We start from the raw sequence: 21,787 nt of genomic DNA, 5'->3' as shown, positions 1-21,787 counted from the left end.
CACTGCATATTCCTTAGGAATATTAGTGAGCTCGTATCTAGCTGATCTGTGGGTCTTCCCTAATCTCTTTAGTCTGATCCTAAATTGTGCAAGAAGAAGTTCGTGATCTGAACTACAGTCAGCTCCAGGTCTTGTTTTTACCGACTGTATAGATGTCCACCACCTTTGGCTGCAAAGGATGTAGTCAATCTGGTTTCGGTGTTGTCCATTTGGGGAAGTCCATGTATAAAGCCGTCTCTTAGGTTGCTGGAAGAGAGTGTTTATTATACACATTGAGTTGTCTTGGCAAAATTCTATCAGCCTATGTCCTGCTTCGTTTTGTTCTCCCAGGCCATGCTTACCTGTAATTCCAGGTGTCATTTGACTGCCCACCTTAGCATTCCAGTCTCTTGTGATGAAAATAACATCTCTTTTAGGCGTGTTGTCCAGTAGGTGCTGCAGATCCTCATAGAACTGCTCTACTTCAGCTTCTTCAGCATCTGTGGTTGGGGCATATATTTGGATCACTGTGATGTTAGATGGCTTGCCCTGAATTCGAATTGAGATCATTCTGTCATTTTTTGGATTGTATCCAAGCACTGCTTTAGCCACTTGACTATTAATTATGAAGGCTACTCCATTTCTTCTGTGGTCCTCTTATCCACAGTAGTAGATCTGGTGGTCATTTGATGTGAAGTGGCCCATTCCAGTCCATTTCAGTTCGCTGATGCCCAAAATATCTAGCTTTAATCTTGACATCTCACCAATAACCACATCCAATTTGCCCTGGCTCATAGATCTTACATTCCAGGTTCCAACGGTGTGTTGATGCTTAGAACATCGGATTCGCCATTCACCACCAGCACCGTCGGCCGCTAGCCGTCCTTTCGGCTTTGAGCTAGCTGCGTCATCACGTCTGGGGCTAGTTGAGCTCATCCTCTGTTCCTCCCCAGTAGCATTTTGACCATCTTCCGACCTGGGGGTCTCATCTTCCGATGGTATACCGACATATCTCTGGTTGTACTGATCCATTTAGTTTTCATGGCAAGAATACTGGGGTGGGTTGCCATTACCTTCCCCAGGGATTTCATTTAGTCTGACCTCTCTGTCATGACCTTCCCGTCTTGGGTGGCCCTTCACGGTTTAGCTCATGGCATCACTGAGGTGCTCAAGCTCCAGCACCACGACAAGGTAATGATCCTTTGCTGAAGGTGCTTTATATATATATTATATAATCACAATATATTTATATACATAAATACAGTATGCACATATATAGTACACGAATGTATACCCATTTAAATCACACAGAGACACATCCACATATACACACAACAAGTATGTGCACACATACATACACCCACAATACACAGAAACATACATGTATTCACATATACCGTCTGTATATAGGCACACGTGGGATCCATCAGATAATACACCTTGAGCGCTTCATTGACAAAACCACCCCAAAGCAGCTCCTCCTTCCCTGAGGCCTGGCAAAGCGAAGAATGGGCATCCCTCCCCTTAAAAACAAGGAGAACCAGCTGGTCTCACCGGCCGTTGCGCCCCCATCCGGTGCCCGCTGCTGGGCACCAACCTGGATGGGGGAAATCAAAAGGCCGGCTCTGTCGGGGAGGGGGAGGGAGAGGAAGGGGGGAGCAGGAAGGGACTCGACAGTATTTACTGTCCCCCTTGCAGGTAACTCACGGCCGCTCTGGGAACACGCCCTCCATCGCTTTAACCCCTGAAAGACCCACCATGCTCAGGAGACCAAACTCCAAGCGTTTTTAAATACCTGCTGCAGCTTCCCGCTTTTCTCTGGTAATCAGAGATCTGCCCTCTCTCCTCTTGGTTCCTGTTTGTTAGCCGCAGCATTACAGGCAGAAGTTCAAAAGGGGTAGTCTTCCATCACTTTAACCTGTGAAAGACAAGTCACACAAATCCCGAACATCTTTTATCATTTTTTTAAGATAATCCTAGAGGTCCCCCCCACCACCACCATTGTGGTTTCTGTGTCTTAAACCGGGAGGAGTGAAAGAGATGCAATTTTCTCCATCAGAGCGTTTGTCCATGAGACAGGTCTTCTATATTTTTCGCCCTTAAATCCCTGCTTTATAGGAAGAAATTCAGTAGGTGTAGTTTATTTCACCACCACAAAAGGACAAGAAACACTGGCACGGGTCTCCAAGAGGGTATAGCTCCCACTTGGATTTCATATTTATATTTATTATTTTAGTATTGTAGACGTTGATTTTGTAATTTTATGTGCTGAGGTTTCTAAAGGATCATTTTCTTGTAAACCGCCCAGAGTCTCCGTCTTTGGGGGGAGATGAACGGTAATAGAAATTTGAATAATAAATAAATAAATAGTGTACAGATTTCTCAGTCCTTCTTTCTAGCAAAAGGTAGTAATTGGCCTGTGATATTGTGCATTGGCCTGGTCAAGGCAACTCTAAAAGTTGCTGGCGAAAAGTGCAAAGAATGTTAACAAAAAACATAAAGTAGCTGGACTGAACCAACATCCCTATGAAGACACAGTTAGAATGTTTGGGACATCTTTAGACAGAACAAGTGGACTGTAGTGGAATAGAAATGGAGGGATTTACCTCCCTCCCCCTCTCTCTGCAAAGCTCAAATACTCTCTGGGTGAATTACAAAATATATTTAACTGTACCGGTGTTTTTCACACTGCAAGAACGGCATCTCACATCAGATTATTCGGGGGGGATATATTTATTTATGATAGTTACAGCTTTTCTCCAATGAGTGTAACATGGAGTCCTTGTTTCTTTGTTCTCTCTATTCCCCATTTTTATCCTCTCAATGAATTGATCACCTTTCAATCAGCACACCCAGAGGAGGGATTGAAGGTCCCAAAGCAACCCTAACCTGCTTCAATTCTCCCATGGCTGCATTAAATTATCTGGAAAAATGAGCTGTCCTTACACTAGGACATTAAAGGCTCATGGATTTGCCCCAGCCCAATTCTTCAACTCAGTGTTTCTCAACCTTGGCAACTTTTAAGATGTGTGGACTTCATCTCCCAGAATTCCCCAGCCAGCCATGCTGGCTGAGGAATTCTGGGAGTTGAAGTCCACACATCTTAAAGTTGCCAAGGTTGAGAAACACTGCTTTAACCAATAAGTAGCATGGCTTATAAGGCAAAATGTGCTTTGCTTATTTCTTGCTTACCATATTGAGTGACGCCCCAAACAGTGTGATTTAAAAGTCAGGGTTTAAAGTGGTGTATGAGCCCAGCCACTTTTGATTTTGCACATTATGTGAACCAGCTTAACTGGGGTTTCTTTAAGCACTATTCTTTCAGCTTCTCTTCCCCTTTTTTTAATGTTTTACTCACTACCTCAGCACAGTCTTCCCAGCTTCTTCTGGCCCCAGCGTAACTATGCTTTAAGTATTTTAACATAACTGGTTATTGGTAAATGGGGGAGGTCTGCTGAGATGTTAACCCCAAGAATGAGATTTGTGGCTGAATTTCCAAACCAAAAGAATATTTATTTCAAGAATACAGCATAACAGGCATATACAAGTGGCGTACAAGACAATAACCATCAACACTAACATTGCAAGCCAGCTCTGCCCTCAATTATTTAGGCAGGCTGAGAAAATCAGAACACTTCAGGTTGTGCATGCATTTCATAGACCCCTCCAAGATAAAGAACGCTGCTTTTTAAGGGTACAACCTTCCAGGCTGTGGTGTCATCTTGAAGGGGCCATGTTCTCACTTGTGTGTCTAATGGCTTACTTAAACACTCACACTTGAGCCACACAGAGACCAAACTTTTAATGTCTTTATAGAAACAGTGGGGAACACAGCAAAGGTGAAGAAAAAAAAATCCCCTGTGCTTTTCTTACTGCTGCTGTCTGGATTGGACCTGCCGGTGGATCATTAGTTAAGGCGCAGGAAAGTGATGGCTGCCCTTTCTCCAGCCAATTTCCTCCAGAAACAGAATTTTATAGGTTTTCTGATACAACCGGGACATGGCAGGGCAGACAAGGCAGCTACACAATTCAGACAAGAACAGGGGTGTCCACAAGAAGGTGGCTGCACCAGTGTGACTGAAGCCCCACCTGCTTCGCTTCAATCGCATTGTTGTGGCCATCTTGACTTTTTTGCCCAGACCCTGCGGAGATCCTAGGCACAGGAGTAAAACAAGGGCAAGGCCCAGTCAAGCATCCATTTCTGTTGCAGTTTAGATCCTTAACCTTAGCTGTAGTGTTTCTTATAGCGGCCTGGAGAGATTTCTTGATTCGGCACAGCAAGGTTTGTTTAAAAAAAGCAGAACAGGTAGAAAAGGACCAGGGATAAGATACAGAAAATCTAGAGAGGTAGCCATGCATTGCCCATCAGTTTGTCTTGGGGGCCTGGACCATATTCCAGTCGTGTCCCAGCATATGTCAACGACTTTGGGGAGTTGGAGAAGATCAGTTTTGAAATTACGATTTGCCCAGGTAGATTCCTGTCCTTTCTCCCTCCCAACCTATCGATACATCAATCCATGCAATGACTTCTTCTTCCTCCTTTTTGAGGACTAGTAACTTTTGCAGACGCACTGTCAAGAAATCTTTGGCAAGGTCAGGCTTAGGGTAGAGTGCTGCTGCCGAGCTTCCACAGTTGCATAGCTGCACATGAAGAAACATGATCCACCTGAATTACCTTGTTGACAAAAGACACACATCTAGTTTTCATCAAGGCGTTGAGAAATATGCAAATTATATTACAGGCATTAAAAAGGTAGCGTCCCAACCACAAGGATAAATATTAAAATGTATTCGTGCTTTTTCTTTTTCTTTCTGCAAAACACAGACACGTACAGATTTCTTTCGACAATATCACTCCCACCTCCTCGGATCTCTGTTAAGACATGTCAGCAAAGGAAAGGCATTTGGGATATAAACCATTTTTTAAACAGTCCTGTGTGCAGTTATATGCAGAAGTAAAGACAACTGCGACCTGATATAACCTCCAGGTCTTCTCCCTGACCTGTTGTAAAGCCCATAGCCCTAAATTCCCACCAGCCTCCCTCACTGGGTGATTTGGCTGTGCCTCCCAAAAAGCTAAAATAGAAACACGGGCCTTCTGGGAAGGGATCAATGTGCTTTTGGACTCTGCAGGAGTAAACCTAGAGGTGCAGACACAACTGGGGTCCATTTCTGTATGTCAGTGTTTCTCAATCTCAGCCACTTTAAGACGTGTGGACTTCAACTCCCAGAATTCCCTAGACAGCCTGGCTGGGGAATTCTGGGAATTGAAGTCCACATGTCTTAAAGTGGCTGAGATTGAGAAACACTGATCTAGTCCAACCCCAGCTGGGTGGAAGAAATGAAAACCTAGAGATGGAGAGACAATTGTGGTCTATTTCTGTATGTCAGTGTTTCTCAATCTCAGCCACTTTTAAGATGTGTGGACTTCAGCCTGGCTGGGGAATTCTGGGAGTTGAAGTCCATACATCCTAAAGTGGCTGAGATTGAGAAACACTGCTGTAAGTAGTTCAGAATTTGTCATACACCCAGAGAGATGCAAATAGACAATATCATGTTTGCATGCCACTTTGCATAAAGGTTTCCCTTAAAGCAGAGCAAGGAGCATGCTTGCCAGCAGCATTTTTCCAACATGCTAGCTTTCTACCTGCAAGGACCTTTGAATTCCCTCAAAGATGGCATCTGTCTGCTTGCAACCTGAAGGGGTGAGGCCTCCTGTACCGCCTCAGGAATCCATTACCACGTCCCACTCTATGGATTTGGTTTAGGATTCTTGTTAAAAAGAAATTAGAGCCACGTCTGTATATCCTGGCATTTTTATCACTTCTGCCTACAGCATGGCATCTTAAAGTGAGAGAATAAATTCATGGAGCCCCAGAAGCACAGTTGGAAAAAAAAAAGATGCTTCCCATTGCAAATTGTCAATCTTTCACATCTAGGCCTTTTCTACTCCAACTAGCTGTCCCTTCCCACACCAGGAGCAGGAGGCCTTTCTGGCCATCGGCTGGCTGACTGACTGGTTTACTGGGGCTGAACCCGAGACCTTTTCGATGCAAAGCAGGTTCTCGGCCACCGAGCTATATAATTTACAAAGCTGCCATATAATTTACAGCCAACCTCCTCCATTCTGTGGCCTATCTCCAAAAACTCATGTATCCAATTTGGGGCAAGAAAGGTGCCAGTTGATCAAGAATCAGCTTCACCTCATAAACAGAGTCACACAGATACGCTTCTGCCTCAGTTCAAGAGACCAAAACCAGTTCAAATACTCCACCTAATGCTGGTTTCTGGGTGCCTGGGCCCAGGCACTCAAGAGCACCCCCTGGATCAGCCTGGCATCTTTTCAGATGTGACCAATCAACACTGCCCTCTCTCTCTGCCATGGTGGCTCATGAGCTCTTCCCTCCATAAGGGCTCAAAAAACTCCTTGTCTCTATACACTATTTATTTTTAATTGGAAATGGAAGAAGTACACATCATTATCTTTTATGCATCCCTAGGTTGAACATTCCCTTTAAAAATAACAGAGGCCACCAAGCTCAGGAGAATCTGGGGAATCTTTGCTCCGTCAGACCTTCTTCCCTTACAAACCCTTACCTGAATTAACATCTACCAGGGTTCTGTTTTAGAGAAATCTAGCATTCGTATACAGGTAGTCCTCACTTAATGACCATTTGTTTAGTGGTGGTTCAGACTTATGACGGCGCTGGAAAAAACAACTTACAACCAGTGCTCACACTTACGACTGCCGCAGTGTCCCTTAGGTCACATGATCATGATTTGGGTGCTTGGCAACCAGTTCACATTTATGACTGTCTCAGCATCCCAGCATAGGTCACATGATCGCCATTTTCAACCTTCCTGGCCAGCTTCTGGCAAGTGAAATCAATGGGGAACCACGTGATTTGCTTAACAACCACGTGGTTCTCTTAACAGCCACAGTGATTCGCTTAATGACCACTGCTGAAAAGGTCATAAATTTGGGTTGGATTTGCTTAATGACTGCTTCACTTAGCAACCAAAATTCCGGTCTCAATTGTGGTCATTAAGCAAGGACTACCTGTATAAAGCAGGCTATGAGAAGCTTCATTTTTGCAGCTTAGGAGCCTTCCCAGAATGGGAGGGGCCAACCCATTGGGGAGAGTTGCATTTGGGGGACTCTGAAGGGGCAGAGGCTTAAGGTGTCCATTTCACCCCTTAGAAAGCCCCCAATCTGGTCCATGCTAGAGTGCTGTGATCCCATTCATTTCCCAACCTAGCTAGAGGAGCCCACTGGCAGAGGGAACATGCACATCCTTACTATAAAGACAAACCCATTACAGCAATTTTGCCCTTCAGAAACATGTATTCACAGGTCAACCACCTCTTCAGATGGCGATTCCTTACAATCCCAAGATGGCAAACGTTTGGCAGATCTGTCCTCCATCAACTCATCTAGGTTTACTTTTCAGCTGTTTTAGCCAGTTGCTTTCATTGTATTGTCTAGCACAGTGTTTCTAAACCGTGGCCACTTTAAGATGGGTGGACTTCAACTCCCAGAATTCCCCAGCCAGCGCATGCTGGCTGGGGAATTCTGGGAGTTGAAGTCCACCCATCTTAAAGTGGCCACGGTTTAGAAACACGGGTCCAACGGTTCTATACTGTAAATGAATTATCCGTAGTTTGAGAAAGTACGTATTTTCACCAGTTTACATTACCCATAAGGCCCAATGTAAAAATCCTAATTTCCCTTTTCCCATATTTGTTTGTATGCACAGTGGGACAGGATGGAGTATAAAAGGGAAATGGTTTGGGTAAATTCTTTTTTGGGGTTCTTTTTTAGAGAGATTTCAGAACTGGAGCCTCTTGACAAGTAAGTTACAATTATTCTTATTAGGAACACAGGAAGATGCTTTATTATACCAGGCCAGATTCATGGTTTATGATCTTCTAACCACCTTACTGGATGGAGGGGGAGGTATATTCAGAATTTCAGAACGGAGGCCAACCCCAGTCCACACAGCATCCTTCGATTAACAACCCCCTTCCCGTAATGTAGTCTTACCACCCCCACTTAACTTGTTCTTTTCTGGCTATCTGGACACATTTCCAACCACACAGCCATCTACCATTTTTATTTTCAAAGAAAGGCTAAAGAGCCCTTGGGAATAAATATCCTACAGGCTGGTGCCTTGCTTTGAGTAAGTCAGTTTTCCATTTATTATTAGTTTTAATTAATATAGATTAATTAAATATAGGAGGAACAGGGAGAACGGCAGGCCCACAAGCTCAATACTGAGAACTCACTGCAAGGGCCTCTCCTAATGCTTGCTACCCAATCCTTTAAACTGGAGAAGCAGAGGCCTGCATCTGGGCAGATCAGGTATTCCACCACTTGAGGAACCACTTGAATTCTTTTACTTTCAGGGGAAATGGAAAAGCATTTCTCTCTAACTGCCCTCCTCACCCATACGTTTTAAAAATGGGCTTCTTCAATGAGGCAAGCCATTACAGGCCCTTCTTTCTGCATAATTTTCTCCAGTGCACAATTGCAATTCAGCATGATGAGGAAACCGAACGGTAAAATTCAATGTTTGCAAGAGCTGCTGATTGAGCCTATTCCCAATGCAGCTGCAGGACTGAAAGGCTGCTGCAGTTAATGTTTTAAAAAATCCCTGCAGACAGAAAACTAAGCCGTCAGGAACGATTTCTGACCGACTAGTTTTCTACATGCAGGTGTGTATTTAGATCTATGTAAAGGGAAAAGCCTTGAAAGGCTACAGCCTGGCCTCTCCTCCTTTCACAGCACTGGCAGCGTTTCCTGCCCTAAATGCATCCTCTGGTGCTTCACAAAGTACGAACTGGTGGTGAAACTTTTCCCACAGAAGTTGCATTTGTAGGGTTTCTCCCCAGTGTGGGTTCTTTTATGGAGCACCAGGTGGGCTTTGCAGCTGAAGCCCTTCCCGCAGGCAGTGCAGGTGTACGGCTTCTCCCCCGTGTGGGTCCTCTCGTGGTACAGGAGGGCTGAGCGCTGCCGGAAGCTCTTCTCACACGTGGAGCACTTGTACGGCCGCTCCCCCGTGTGGATCCACTTGTGCTTCACGAGGTCCGAGCTCCGGTGGAAGCTCCCCCCGCAATCCGAGCACTTGTACGGCTTCTCCCCCGTGTGGATCCGCTCGTGCTTCACGAGGTCCGACCGTTGGTGGAAGCTCCTCCCGCAGTAGGAGCACGTGTGGGGCTTGTCCCCCGTGTGGAACCTCTCGTGAACGATCAGCTTGGACCGCTGGCTGAAGCACTTCTCGCACGTGGTGCACTTGAACGGCTTCTCCCCCGTGTGGATCCGCTCGTGCCGGGAGACGTCTGAGCTGCGGTTGAAGCTCTTGCCGCAGAAGGAGCATTTGTAGGGCCAGTCTCCGGTGTGGAGCCTCTCGTGAGCGATGAGTTTGGCCACCTGACAGAAGCTTTTGTCGCACACGGAACACTTGTACGGATTCGCTCCCAGGGGAAACCCTTCCGGCCCGAGGAGGCCGGAGACAGGATTGAAACTTCCCCCGCAGTTTGAGCACAGAGACGGCTTCCCTCCAGACGCATTTGCATCCGCTCCTCGGGGGCCGTTCTCCTGCAGGCGCTGAGGACTCCCGCGGGCCTCTCCTGCCTCTTTGAGTCCGCCTGCACCTTCCTGCCTTGCCAGGGACAGTGACCCGTGTGGCTCCATTCCCACGGTGTTCTTCCACTTGTTGGCTTTTTCGTTTTCACCCGCCTGCCCGTCCTCTGCTGGAATAAAGAGAAAACCCGTAACAAAATTCATTCTCAAAAGATGAGTGCTAACAAAAGACCTGGTTGTTCAACGATGTGCAAGGAAATACTGGAATTTCTTGGAGACTCATCTGCAGTTTGCTTCTATTAATATTTTCCAAAATCAGACGTTTCAGCGGGTTGTATTTGTGGCTCTTCGCAAAAGTACGTCCTCTTTCTCAGCCTTAGTTCAACCTACAACAGTAACTTTTTCTTCAGTCTGATGTTCCGTTTCTGCCCCTTTGGCCAGTATCTTTCCTGCTAAAGGCAATCCCCTTGAATGTCCCTTTGCTCATTCCACACCCTCTTTTAATGTTTTGGAAATTAATATATTGGCTTCTCATCTGCTGCTAAATACAAGTTTATATTTTCCTGTCAGATGCTTCCCTGCCTTGGGTTTTCTTTCCTGGTCATCACTCTGACCTTATACCAATTACCTCCGTATATCCATTCCCTACCGAATGGAAATTTCCCACTTGGATTCCATATTTATATTTATTTATTATTTTAGTATTGTAGGTGTTGATTCGGTGATTTTATGATGTTGAGGTTTTAAGGAAAATTTTATTGTAAACCACCCAGAGTCCCCCTTTTGCGGGGGAGATGGGCGGTAATAGAAATGTGAAAAATAAATAAATAAACAAATAAACAAATAAACAAATAAACAAATAAACAAATAATAAATAAATAAATAAATAAATAAAAGTTACAGAAAAATCTTTTCCACTACAAAATTAATTTTTAAAATAAATTATCAGTAACTATTGGGCAAGTCTAGCTTGTCAGCTCCACAAGGTAGAGCAGACCAGAATAATCAACTCCATAGGAAGATTAGAATTACACTTTATTGAGATAGGCTATACAGGTAGTCCTCAACTTATGACCACAATAGGGACCAGAAAATTCGTTGTTCTCATGTTCACTGATTCAATGTAGTTTATACATCGTGACGTTTCACATGCCATGGCGCTGATGCACGTTTCTGTTTGGGAGGGAGCTGCTGTGAGACCTTGTACCAAGCTCTGTATGTGAAATCAGTACAATGGAATGTGTTTGGGTTATCTTCACTGCTCAAGGACTTTTCCCGCAGACCATGAGGAACCGTTCGGAGCACCTGGGATTGTGGACTGGAGAAGATTCCAAGGGGGGAGGGATCCCGTTTTCACCGAGGGTTTTTAGTTTGAATTTGCTGAGCTTTCATCATTCTCAGCTTTCTCTGTGATCCTGCATGCTGTTCTTAAATAAATCAGATATCTTTGAATTCCTACTTATGAGTCTGATGGTGTTTTAGAATAGGCAACCATTACAGTTGTTAAATGGTGTAGTCACTAAGCGAGGCATCATGTGACTGCACCAATTTTATGACCTTATTTACCGTGGTCGTTTAGCAAATCATGTGGCTATTAAGTGAAGTGTGCGGTTCCCCACTGATTTTGCTTGTCGGAAGCCGGCTGTGAAGGTCACAAATGGTGATCATGTGACCCCCAGGATGCTGCGGCCATTGCAAATACGTGCTGGTTGCCAAGCGCCTGAATTTTGATCACGTGACCGTGGGGATGCTGCAATGGTTGTAAGTGCAAGGACTGGTCGCTAGTCACTTTTTTCAGCGCTGTCATAACTTCAAACGGTTGCTAAATGAATTATCGTAAGTCGAGGACTACCTGTAATAGCAGATTCTTGCAAGGCTGTTGTGCTTTTCCCCCCCTCCCTCTTATATCCCGATGAATCAGGAAGGAGTCTGCCTGAGTTGCTTCCGAACGTTATCTTGCTTCCTATGACTTGAATCCTTTTGCCTTTTCCGTTTACCTGTTCCTGAATATTTGCTTCAAGGCCACCTCCCTGGCTCTCTGCATAGTTAGACACCACCTACCCAAAGCAGGATTGCTTGTAATCGATCTAATCCCTAAAAAAGGTTATCTATCAGTTGTCCTTACAAGAGAATCAGGCTTCTACCATGGAGCCGAATGGGCAAATTCAGCATCATGGGCACCGACTAAAGCATGCTCATCTCTCCGAACAAATGCACACAATTCTCCTGACCGACGGCAATGTCCAAGTTGTAATAAGGATTGCTTACCCTGAGAAAGGCCATCTTCGTTGACCTCCTGTTTGACCGGCCTGCTAAGCGGCCTTTCGGATGACGCTTGTTCGGAATCTGGAAAATTCACTGTCACCACGTGAAACATCCCTGGGCCCTAAAAATAAGCAAAAAAAAATAAGCGAACATTTGGAAGTAGTCAAGATGGAGAGCTATTAGAATATTAGGGAAGGCAGGTGGGTCTCTTCTGGACATTGATGGTTCCCCCCTGGGCTTTCCAGTTGATAGTGGTACCTCTTAAAGATGGCCAGGATTGCTCTTGTGATTACCCAGAATGCCTCAATGCACCCAAAAGGACATCCCTCTGGGGCATCTGGGGAAATTAAAGGGCTGCTCATAGATCCAGCTTCTGGATTTGGAAGACTGGTGGCCCCCCTGAGCTCCCAAACAGGACTTCTGGCTCTCACCTTCTGTTCCTGCCTCCCTTCCTCTGGATGCCTCACCAGGAAGTCCTCAGCCAGGGCCACAGCCTGAGCACACGTGTGAGGGTGGCACTCCCGGACCCAGCTCTGGATCTCTGGGGGCAGGACGGCCAGGAACTGCTCCAGGATCACCAGCTCCAGGATCTGCTCCTTGCTGTGTCTCTCCGGCTTCAGCCACTGGTGGCAAAGCTCCCAGAGATGGTTGCAAACCGCCCGGGGCCCCTCAGCTTCCTGGTAGAGGAACCGCCTGAAGCGTTGGCAGGGGGGCTCCAGGGTAGGGGCGTCCTGGTTCTCTATCTCCTCCTTCACTTTCTGCCTTTCTTGGTCAGCCAGCTGCATCGTTCCAACAAAACCTGGCGGCAGAGGTTGGAAAAACGCCCCTTCTGAGCACCGCTGGCTGCTGGCTGCTGTCAACTCCAGGTGGGCCAAGGGTGCCTTGGTGTCCCCCCATGGAGCAGTCCCTGGCAGAAGTCTGGACCCCCATCCTGAGCAAGGGGACTGCATGCCCCCCAGGAACTCCTGCCACTGGGCCTCCCAGTGCAGGGATGACAGACAACCCTCTTCCGGCTCCTGTTTAATGTGCTGGAGTCCTCTCCACCTCAGCTCCTGCCGGTCAGACCCCATGGGGGCTACGCTGGGGCTTTCTCTTGGCCCATCCAGGTCTAATGCTGGCTTCAGGTCTGCCGGAGACTCAGGGGCCTCCATTTTCATCGTTGGGTTCAACTCCTGAGCAGACTCGGTTCTATCCAGGGTGGCAGATGGAGAAGAAACACCCAAAGGTGACTTTGGAGACCACTGTCACATGACTGTGAAATTCAAGGGATGAAAAGATGTCTCGGCTTTTTTAAAAACCCCTCAGGAATTCTTTCTGGAGAGATGAGCCCTTTGCCCCAGACCTGGGGGGCTAAATTTTCTCCCGGAAAGCACAAAGAACTGTAAAGGAAACACACAAAGATTAAAAAGTCAGTTTCTGTATAAACATGGACTGCAAAGCTTACTCAGGGGGGCCAGTGTTGGCATGCAACAGACATCATAGCACCCCTGGCTTTAAATATTTGTTAGAGCCTTTTAATTAGCAAATATTAAGGCATGGGATGCTGGCGAGAGGCAAAGTTTATTTCCCAGAATTCCTCAAGCCCCCATAAGCCTCAGCAGCATCCCTAGAAAATAAATAATATAAAGGAGAGAGGCTTTTCTGTGGTGGGACCCCATTTATGGAACACCCCCACAAAAAAGGTTTGACTGGCATCCATGTTAGCATAATTTCAGCCCCAGGTAAAGACATTTTTATTTTTAATTGCATTTTAATTGTATTGTTTTAGACTTTGATGACTGCCTTGCCACTGCCCACTTGGTATGGTGTCTTGATTTTATATTTGATTCAATGGTGTATGTTTTAGCTCATATTGTATATATATTTTCTTGGGGGTGTTATTGTAAATCATCCAGGGAGATGTTTAAAGAGTAAAGAAGAGTGAATGCCGCAAAGGCAGATTAGTGCAGGAGAGAGTAAACTGCACAACTAATTTGACTATGTGCAATCAAATAGATGTGGACTGTTAGCAACAGGATAGATAGAAGTTCTCCAGGAATGAAATTTACAAGAGGAAAATATAAACACATACAGCAGCATTAATGAACAATAATAAATGGTATTTGCTCAGATTTCATAATATAAAAAGAGTGGGGAAGGAAAAGGGCCATGGAAATGACATAGACTGAACACCCCTGAACTTTGACCATACTGATCAAAACTCCCCTTCCTTCTCATTTGCTGGAAAAAACCAAACCAAACCCAAAACTGATTCAAATCTTAAGAATGCAGAAAGTAAGGGGAGAGTACTTTCAGACAACGGCCTTCCAAAACATCCTGACTCCGCCCACAAGCATGACACAGCCCCACCCACAAGGCATTTTGCCAGAGTTTTAAATATTTTACAGTGATTATAATCTGGAGATTTATTAAATTCATATGCCACCTGACTCCTAGAGACACTGGGCAGTTTACGATTGTTAAAACATTTAAAGACAAAGAACAATGCAAAACACACACACACAGACAACCCCCCACCTCCCCCACAGAATATTCCCATATACTCCAAAGCACCTTTTGGGAACTGAATCCAAAGATCTGCATAGCCCTCTTGTTTACCTTCTCCCTGCCAAAAATAATAACAAAGGAAACTCTGTAAGAACATGGTAACCAAGAACTAGTATTTGAATTTGCTTCCTTCCTTCTCCTTTCCCATCAATTTTCCTCTTGTGTCATGCCAACCAACTTCAGTTCTATTTCTTTACTAGAACCCCCAAATGCCAGTGATCAATATAACATTTGGCACAATCCTTTGAAGGTCTGCTTGGAAGTACTAAGTCCCCAACACATTTCAAATTGCATCTTTGGAAAACACAAGTCTCTAGAAGAAAGAACAGACATTTCTTTTCAATAGCCAAGTGAAACTTCACCTCTCCTAAATATTTTTTCCTCCGGATTCTCTCCTACTTTCTTGCAAGAACCAGTCTGGCGAAGCTGAAATGGATTAGGGTGCCAACTTGTTAAACTTTCCTGGCATGTTATTCTTCCTAAGCTTTTTTGCCTAAAAACTTATGCACCTCTTAAACGTTCGATACACTAATATTCACATACCGGTGTTTAATTATCTGTTTATACATAGGCAGATCAACATGCACACGCCCATATTAAATCCATAAGCTGCCATAAACCCTGCTAATAAAAGAAATAAATTGTTCCATATTTATTAGATTGCAGGCTTCCATGCTGGGAACCGGCAGACCTGCTTTCAGGGCCATTAAGAAAACAGCTTTATGCAGAGGCCCTGGGCGGCTTTCATTCTAATGGGGAAGAAAATAAAACTGCAAAGACTTAGTTGGCAGAGGTCAGGCGACCCCTGCGCTAAAATCGCGAAGTCTCCAGGGGCGAAAATACAGAGAAGGAGCATGCCCCTCTCCAAAAGGGCAAACGTACCAAGTTCACATTCTCCCCCCCACCCCTCACCTCAAGGATGCACTGTTGAAAAAGCCTGGCATCCTGGCATCCCTCCACTGCCCATCCTTTCAGCCTTTGCTGGGTTCACGCAGCCCCCCTAGCAAGGGAGCCCCGCTCGCCCTACATGCTTGCTCAGCTTGGTCCCTTTCTACTCTGGTTGGGCGGCGGCGGCGCAGCGCCTTCTGCCCTCGGCTGGCTCAGGGCGCAGCGCTCGGCGCGTATCCAAAGAGAGAAGGGCTTAAGGCGGTAAGCGAGGGCCGGGGCGGCCGGGGGCAGCCGGCGTTGGCGCGGGGGCTGATGCTGGAGGGGAAGCGCCTGGAGGCGGAAAGCTGGCCCCGGCGCCCCGCAGCATCAGGCTCGGCGAGGCGCTTTTGTGGCGGCAGGGGAACAATGGCCGCGGATGGGCGAGGGCCGGGCCGGGCTGCCCAGAGCTCCGGGGACGGGCGGAGGCTTGCGCTGGACCCGGAGAGGGGCGGCTGTCAGATGCCAGCTCGCCTCCCGGCGCCTCCTCGCGCCTTTGGCCAGCAAAGGACGGCGGAGCGGGTCCGCGCGCCCCCCTTGCGCGCGCCGCCGGCCGACCCACCGAGCGATCGCGGGCGCCCCCGCCCAGCCCCCGGGGCGCCCCCCCCCCGGCGCCCCACCTGGCCGGTCCTCGGCCGGCTGCCTGCTGTCGAAGGCTTCCCGACCTGGCGACGCCCCGAGCGCCGGCGCCTGGCTCGGCTCGGCGACAGGGAAGGCGGGCGGAGGAGCAGGAAGGGGCCTCGGCTCTGCCAGCCTCCCGTTCCCAAACCGTTCAGGGCCGCCTCCCGGCCAGCCGCGCCTCTATCGCTTTAACTCTTGGGGCGCGCAGCGGAGCGCACCGCCGCCGCCGCTTGCGCCCTTCGGAGCCCGCGATTCGGAAACGGAAGAGCGGCGTCGGGGCGAGGGGAGATGAGATCCGTGGCGGGGGGAAGCCGCCTCGGGTGCCGATTGATCGGGTGCCATCATATCGGGCTCGCCTAGGTGGATTTTCTCCACGAGTCTCGGGTAGTGGGAGGACAAACCAAAACTCCTCCGAGTGGATTCCTGCTGCTGGCTTCACGCGGCTTTCCTTCCGACAATACAAAAGTGGTTTTCTCTTGCCTTCTTCCGGGTTGTTTCTTCCCCCGATTTCCTAGTTTAGACTAGTAAACGTAAAGGTAAAGGTTTCCCTTGACATTAAGTCCAGTCGTGTCCGACTCTAGGGGGCGGTGCTCATCTCCGTTTCAAAGCCGAAGAGCCGGCGTTTGTCCCTAGACACTTCCATGGTCATGTGGCCGGCATGACTACACGGAACGCCACCTGCACGCCGAAGGGGTACTTATTAATCTATTCACATTTGCATCTTTCCGAACTGCTAGGTTGGCAGGAGCTAGGACTAGCAACAGGAGATCACCAGGTCACGCAGATTCAAACCCGACCTTCCATCGGCAAGCTCAGCAGCTCAATGGTTTAGCTCCCAGCGCCACACTGTGGGATTTCCTAGTGGTCTCCTATCCAGGTATTAACCTGGCTTGACCTTCAGAACCCAGGCAAGGTGAGTCAGATGATCTTAATGAGGGGATGATCTTACTATGGTATTGGAGTTCTGGTTTTGGGAACTTTGTCGGGTGTCTGGTGGGAGCCCTGTTAGTGTGGTGTCAAAAAATGAATCTAGTAGCACCTTTTCTGACTAAAAAATTTTATTAGAAGCTCACAAAAGATTATGCCTTTTAATGAAATTTGTTAGTCGGGAAAGGTGCTACCAGATCCTTCGTGTTTTTGGACATTATTGAATTTGTGAACATTAGAAATGCTAATGATGTTGTGGTTTGTTTTTTTTAATTAAAGTTGGCTTTGTGGCTTAGTGTGTTTTGAATGCCACATTTTATAAACCAGAGCATCACATTAAACCATAATGAGGTTGGTTCAGATGCAGCAAGCTATGTGAAGCTGGCCATTGTATTTTCTTATCCACGATGGGTGAACGTATCTGGAGATTTCAAGAAACATATTCCTGGGTAGGGCAGATAACAATAACTTAATGTTACCTTTGACTTTGAGGGCTAAATAGCACACCCCCTGTTAGACTTTGTACAAACTACACAAATTGTTGTGCGTGCTCCTCTTCGCTAACGTGTCCATGCAGAAGCTGGATAACCATCTTTTGGGAATATTTTAATTTAAATTGCTGTCCTGAATTGATGGTTTAAACCAGTGTTTTTCAAACTTGGCCACTTTAAGATGGGCGGACTTCAACTCCCAGAATTCCCCAGCCAGCTGGCTGGAGAATTCTGGGAGTTGAAATCCGCCCATCTTAAAGTGGCCAAGTTTGAAAAACACTAGTTTAAACAATGCTTTCCAACTCTGTGATTCTATGACTTTATTGTGACTCCTGACCAATTTAACCTGCTTCTCAAGATGGTTGTGAAATTAAAATAAGGACTTGGGAGGAATAGTAGCTACTAGAATAGTAGCATATGCTACTTCGAGCAACTTTGATGCTATGAATTTCAAATGCCAAACCACAGATTTTCACCCACAAACTATAAACAATATCCATTTTCTAGAAGGCAAAGTGGTAATGCTAACACACTCATGAATGCATACAATTCACCATCTCACACCCAAGGCAAAACAATTATACCACATTGCAACGTTCCAGTGAATACCTGGCACCCAAAAAACCAGAAACGTCCTGATTTGTTTGTATCTGGGGAAGAAAAGGGAAAATCATTATTTCCACACACAGTCTCCGTGCTATTTTCCTCTGATTCTTTCTGCCTATGGCTGTAGAGGAGTTATTGAAGGAACGAAGAATGCATTCCTAGTGTCCAGTGCTAGAAAGAGAAACTCTGAATGCTGAATAATTAGAACCAGGTTCTAGTTACTGTCTAGATCAGTGCTTCTCAACCTTGGCAACTGTAAGATGGGTGGACTTCAACTCCCAGAATTCCCCAACCAGCAGTGCTGACTAGGGAATTCTGGGAGTTGAAGTCCACCCATCTTAAAGTAGCCAAGGTTGAGAAACACTTCTCTAGACGTTAGACCAAGCATTCTTTTCTCATTTAATTCAGATTAAATTACTCACTAGGCTCTGACATAGTTGCCCTTTTTAATGGCTGCCCTTGAAACGCCTTTGGAAACTTCAGCTGGCCCAAAACGTTGCAGCCAAAATAATCTATATATAGCACAGGCATTTGGGACTGTTATTAAACCAGGGTTGTTTAAATAGTACCTATGTCTGAGGCCCTTTAGGCACTGGTTTTTATTAAACACTACGCAATCAAAGACTCTGAAGGAAACTTTGGAGAAATGGGTTTTGGTCTTCTCTGGTAGGAAAGCAAATATAGATGGGATTACAACCTAGGCCAGTGTTTCTCAACACTGGGAACTTTAAGATGTGTGGACTTCAACTCCCAGAATTCTCCAGCCAGCCGTGTGGGCTAGGGAATTCTGGGAGTTGAAGTCCATCCATCTTAAAACTGCCAAGGTTGAGAAACGCTGCTTTAGAACAATGAAGATCCCTGTAGAATGGTAGGCAGCATCCTCACAGGGCTAGTTTTCCTTCTGGTAGGCCGATCTTTGTGGAGTGGCCACACCCACTATGGCAGCCATTTTGTGCAAAGGCAAGAATCCTTTGGGCCGAATCCATTGGACTGAAAGAGCAACACAGAGTCCCTAAACACTTTGCAAATGGGCATCTGGGCCAAAAAGACGTTCTAGTTTTCTGCAGGGGAGGGAGGGGTTCACAGAGATAAAAGAAAAATTATTCCATCAAAATATCAAAGCACCCAACTTTCCCAGAGAACAAAGCATCTGTCCACATCCCCCCCATAGGGCCCCATCCATCCATCTTAAATCAAATGCTGAGGGAAAACCCATGTTAGTAAAGGATGCTTGAAGGTAGGGACCAGGCGGCTCTGTGAGAGGAGGCTGTTCCAAAGGGCAGGTGCAGAAATGCAGGAAAAAAATTGGGGAGGGGTTATGATCATGCAGTCACAGCCACCATCTGTCTGCTCCACTCAGTAGGACCAGACCAGGAAATCAACTCCACAGGAAGGCTAAAGCTACTTTTATTGAGATTGGCTATAATAATACAATCTTGCAAGTCTGTGTTATCCCTCCCCTCCTTCTTACATACCAGTGGATCAGGGAGTATCTGCCTGAACAGCTTCCAAACGTTATCTTTTTGCTCCAGACTTCAGAATGTTTCAGCCCCTTTTATTTAGGTTACGGTTCCTGCGTATTTCCGTCAAGGTCATCTTCCTGACTTTCTACATCATCTTGACTTTTTTGACTCCCCTGTGGATACCCTTGGCTAAGCCTACACCCAACAAATCACAGTGTGTGCAATGTGTGAATCCAGTCAGTCTTTTATTTGATCGCATGCTACTTATGGAGGACTTTTCAGGAGTCTCAGCTCTCAAACTGAGAGCCAGTATGGTCTACTGGTTAAGGCGCTGGGCTAGAAACTAGGAGGCTGTGAGTTCTAGTCCCGCCTGAGGCATGAAAGCCGGCTGGGTGGCCTTGGGCCAGTCACTCCCTCTCAGCCCAACTCGGTGCCATGTAGACTAGCCTCCCTGTGGTGCAATGTGACTTGTCACGGCCAAATAGTCTACACATCTGGCTGCTGGACCTCAGAAGGATTTCCCAGCAAGAAAAAGCAGCATGAACACCGAACTGCTATGCCATACAATTAAAAAAAAAGACAGCTAACAAACTGGCCACACAGTCCTTCCGGTCTTTGTTTAATTCTAACTCTAGCAGGTTGCAAATCGCCCTGCAAAAGCTTAAAAGACAATTCTGGCCGCAATCTCTTTAGCCCACTGCTCCTTTTCAAAAAAATACAGTTAAAACATTTTTCAAAGATGTGGGAGAAAGAAAAGGAAAACAGATTCATGTGCAGATTTTCTCACGCACTGATGGGAGACTGGTTACCACTAAACCCCTCAATCTATGTAGCCCCTCCCAGATGTATCTTCATGTGCCTAATCAGATTCTCCTGCCGGTTGAAACGCTCGCCACACTCCGAGCAACGGTACGGTTGCTCCCCAGTGTGGATTCTCTGGTGACGGAGCAGATCTTGACTCCAGCTGAAGCGCTTGCCACATTCAGAGCATCGGTACAGCTTTTCTCCCGTATGGACTCTCTGGTGGCTGGCGAGGTTTTGACTCAGGCTGAAGCTCTTCCCACACTGGGAACATCGGTGCGGTTTGTCCCCGGTGTGGGTCCTCCGGTGGTTGGCAAGGGACTGGCTCAGACGGAAGCCCTTCCCACACTTGGCGCACTTGTGGAGTGTGTCCGTGGTGTGGCTGTTCTGATGCCGCGACAAATTCTGGCTGCGGCTGAAGCTTTTCCCACACTCGGTGCACTTGTGCAGTTTCTCCCCTGTGTGGATTCGCTCGTGGCTGGTGAGGTTTTGGCTCCGGTTGAAGGTCTTGCCGCATGCAGGGCACTGATAGGGCCGCTCCCCCGTGTGGGTCCTTTGGTGGCTGATAAGCGACTGGCTCAGGTCAAAGCACTTCCCGCACTGGTCACATGCGTAGGGCCTCTCCCCCCCGTGGGTCCTCCGATGGCGATTGAGGCTTGATTTGTCGCAGAATGTCTTCTTGCAAAAGGAGCATCCGTACGGCTTCTCCCCGGTGTGGGTCCGGTGATGTGATGCCAGGTTTGTGTTCCGGCTGAAACTCTTCCCACAATACAAGCACCGATACGGTTTCTCCCCTGTGTGGGTCCCTTCGTGTCTCTTGAGGTCCAAGTCACCTTGGAACACTTCCCCACACACAGAGCATTTGTTCTTCTTCTCCCTGGTGATTTCTGTTTGCTGGATTTCTGGGCCGTCTCTGCTTCGAAAAAGGAGGGCGTTTTTCTTCCATTTCTCTACCTGATCTCCTACCTGCTTTTCTGGGGCATCTGGATTCCTAAATGTTGCCCCCACATCCTGAGCCGTAGCGTTTTGGGGCCACACCCCCAAGGTTTGTCCCTCGTCCACATTTTCCCAATGACCATCTTCTACAACAGAAACAGCAGCATTTTTAGGACAGGAAGGGAGAAACAGAGGGGTTCATGCTAGCAGAACAGAGAATGATTAAACAGAAGTCATCAAAATGTTCTGTGGCATTACGAATCATTTTCTATAGCAGGGGTTGGCAAACTTTTTCTGTAAAGGGCCAGATTCCATACCACAGCTGGGCACAGCTGGCAGGCCTGCAGGCCAAGGATCATGGCAAGCATTGGATGGTGCCAGCTCACCAGCAAGGAGGCTGTTGATAGGCTGCTGCTGCTGCCACCCAGGATGCTGACCCTCAGCCCTGCCCCTCACCCTCTGACCTCAGCTGAGGTTTGGGCCTGGCGATCTGCCACCCACCCACTTTTCCATTCTTAGCTCATGGGCTATACCAAAACAGGTGGCGGGCCAGATTTGGCCCATGGGCCGTAGCTTGCCGACCCCGTTCTACAGCATAGACTTACACGAACATGTAAAAAAGCAGAAAGTATCCAAGAAAATGA

At 47.0% G+C, this 21,787-nt stretch overlaps 2 protein-coding genes across 2 annotated transcripts in view; both read right to left on the bottom strand.

Moving 5' to 3' along the window:
* LOC134489817 (uncharacterized) overlaps window positions 1–15,097 on the bottom strand; it is a 29,155-nt gene extending 14,058 nt beyond the window's left edge. Inside the window, exons 1-4 of the mRNA XM_063292684.1 lie at window positions 14,381–15,097; window positions 12,259–13,206; window positions 11,831–11,948; window positions 8,762–9,732 (exon numbers count right to left, since the gene is read on the bottom strand). Coding sequence (XP_063148754.1) covers window positions 8,762–9,732; window positions 11,831–11,948; window positions 12,259–12,984 — 1,815 coding nt within the window. The 5' untranslated portion in view covers window positions 12,985–13,206; window positions 14,381–15,097. The remainder of the gene's footprint in view (window positions 1–8,761; window positions 9,733–11,830; window positions 11,949–12,258; window positions 13,207–14,380) is intronic.
* Window positions 15,098–19,967: 4,870 nt separating this feature from the next.
* LOC134492161 (zinc finger protein 239-like) lies at window positions 19,968–21,326 on the bottom strand (the record flags this gene model as incomplete). The annotated part of the gene is made up of 1 exon (XM_063296339.1): window positions 19,968–21,326. A coding segment is annotated over one exon (1,095 nt), but the record flags the coding sequence as incomplete, so codon positions are not given.
* Between the last annotated feature and the right edge of the window lie 461 nt (window positions 21,327–21,787).

This window comes from Candoia aspera, chromosome 2 (assembly GCF_035149785.1).
Source record: "Candoia aspera isolate rCanAsp1 chromosome 2, rCanAsp1.hap2, whole genome shotgun sequence".
Taxonomy (NCBI): Eukaryota; Metazoa; Chordata; class Lepidosauria; order Squamata; family Boidae; genus Candoia; species Candoia aspera.
The sequence above is the reverse complement of the archived record's forward strand: the minus strand, read 5'-3'. Positions and strand labels throughout refer to the sequence as shown.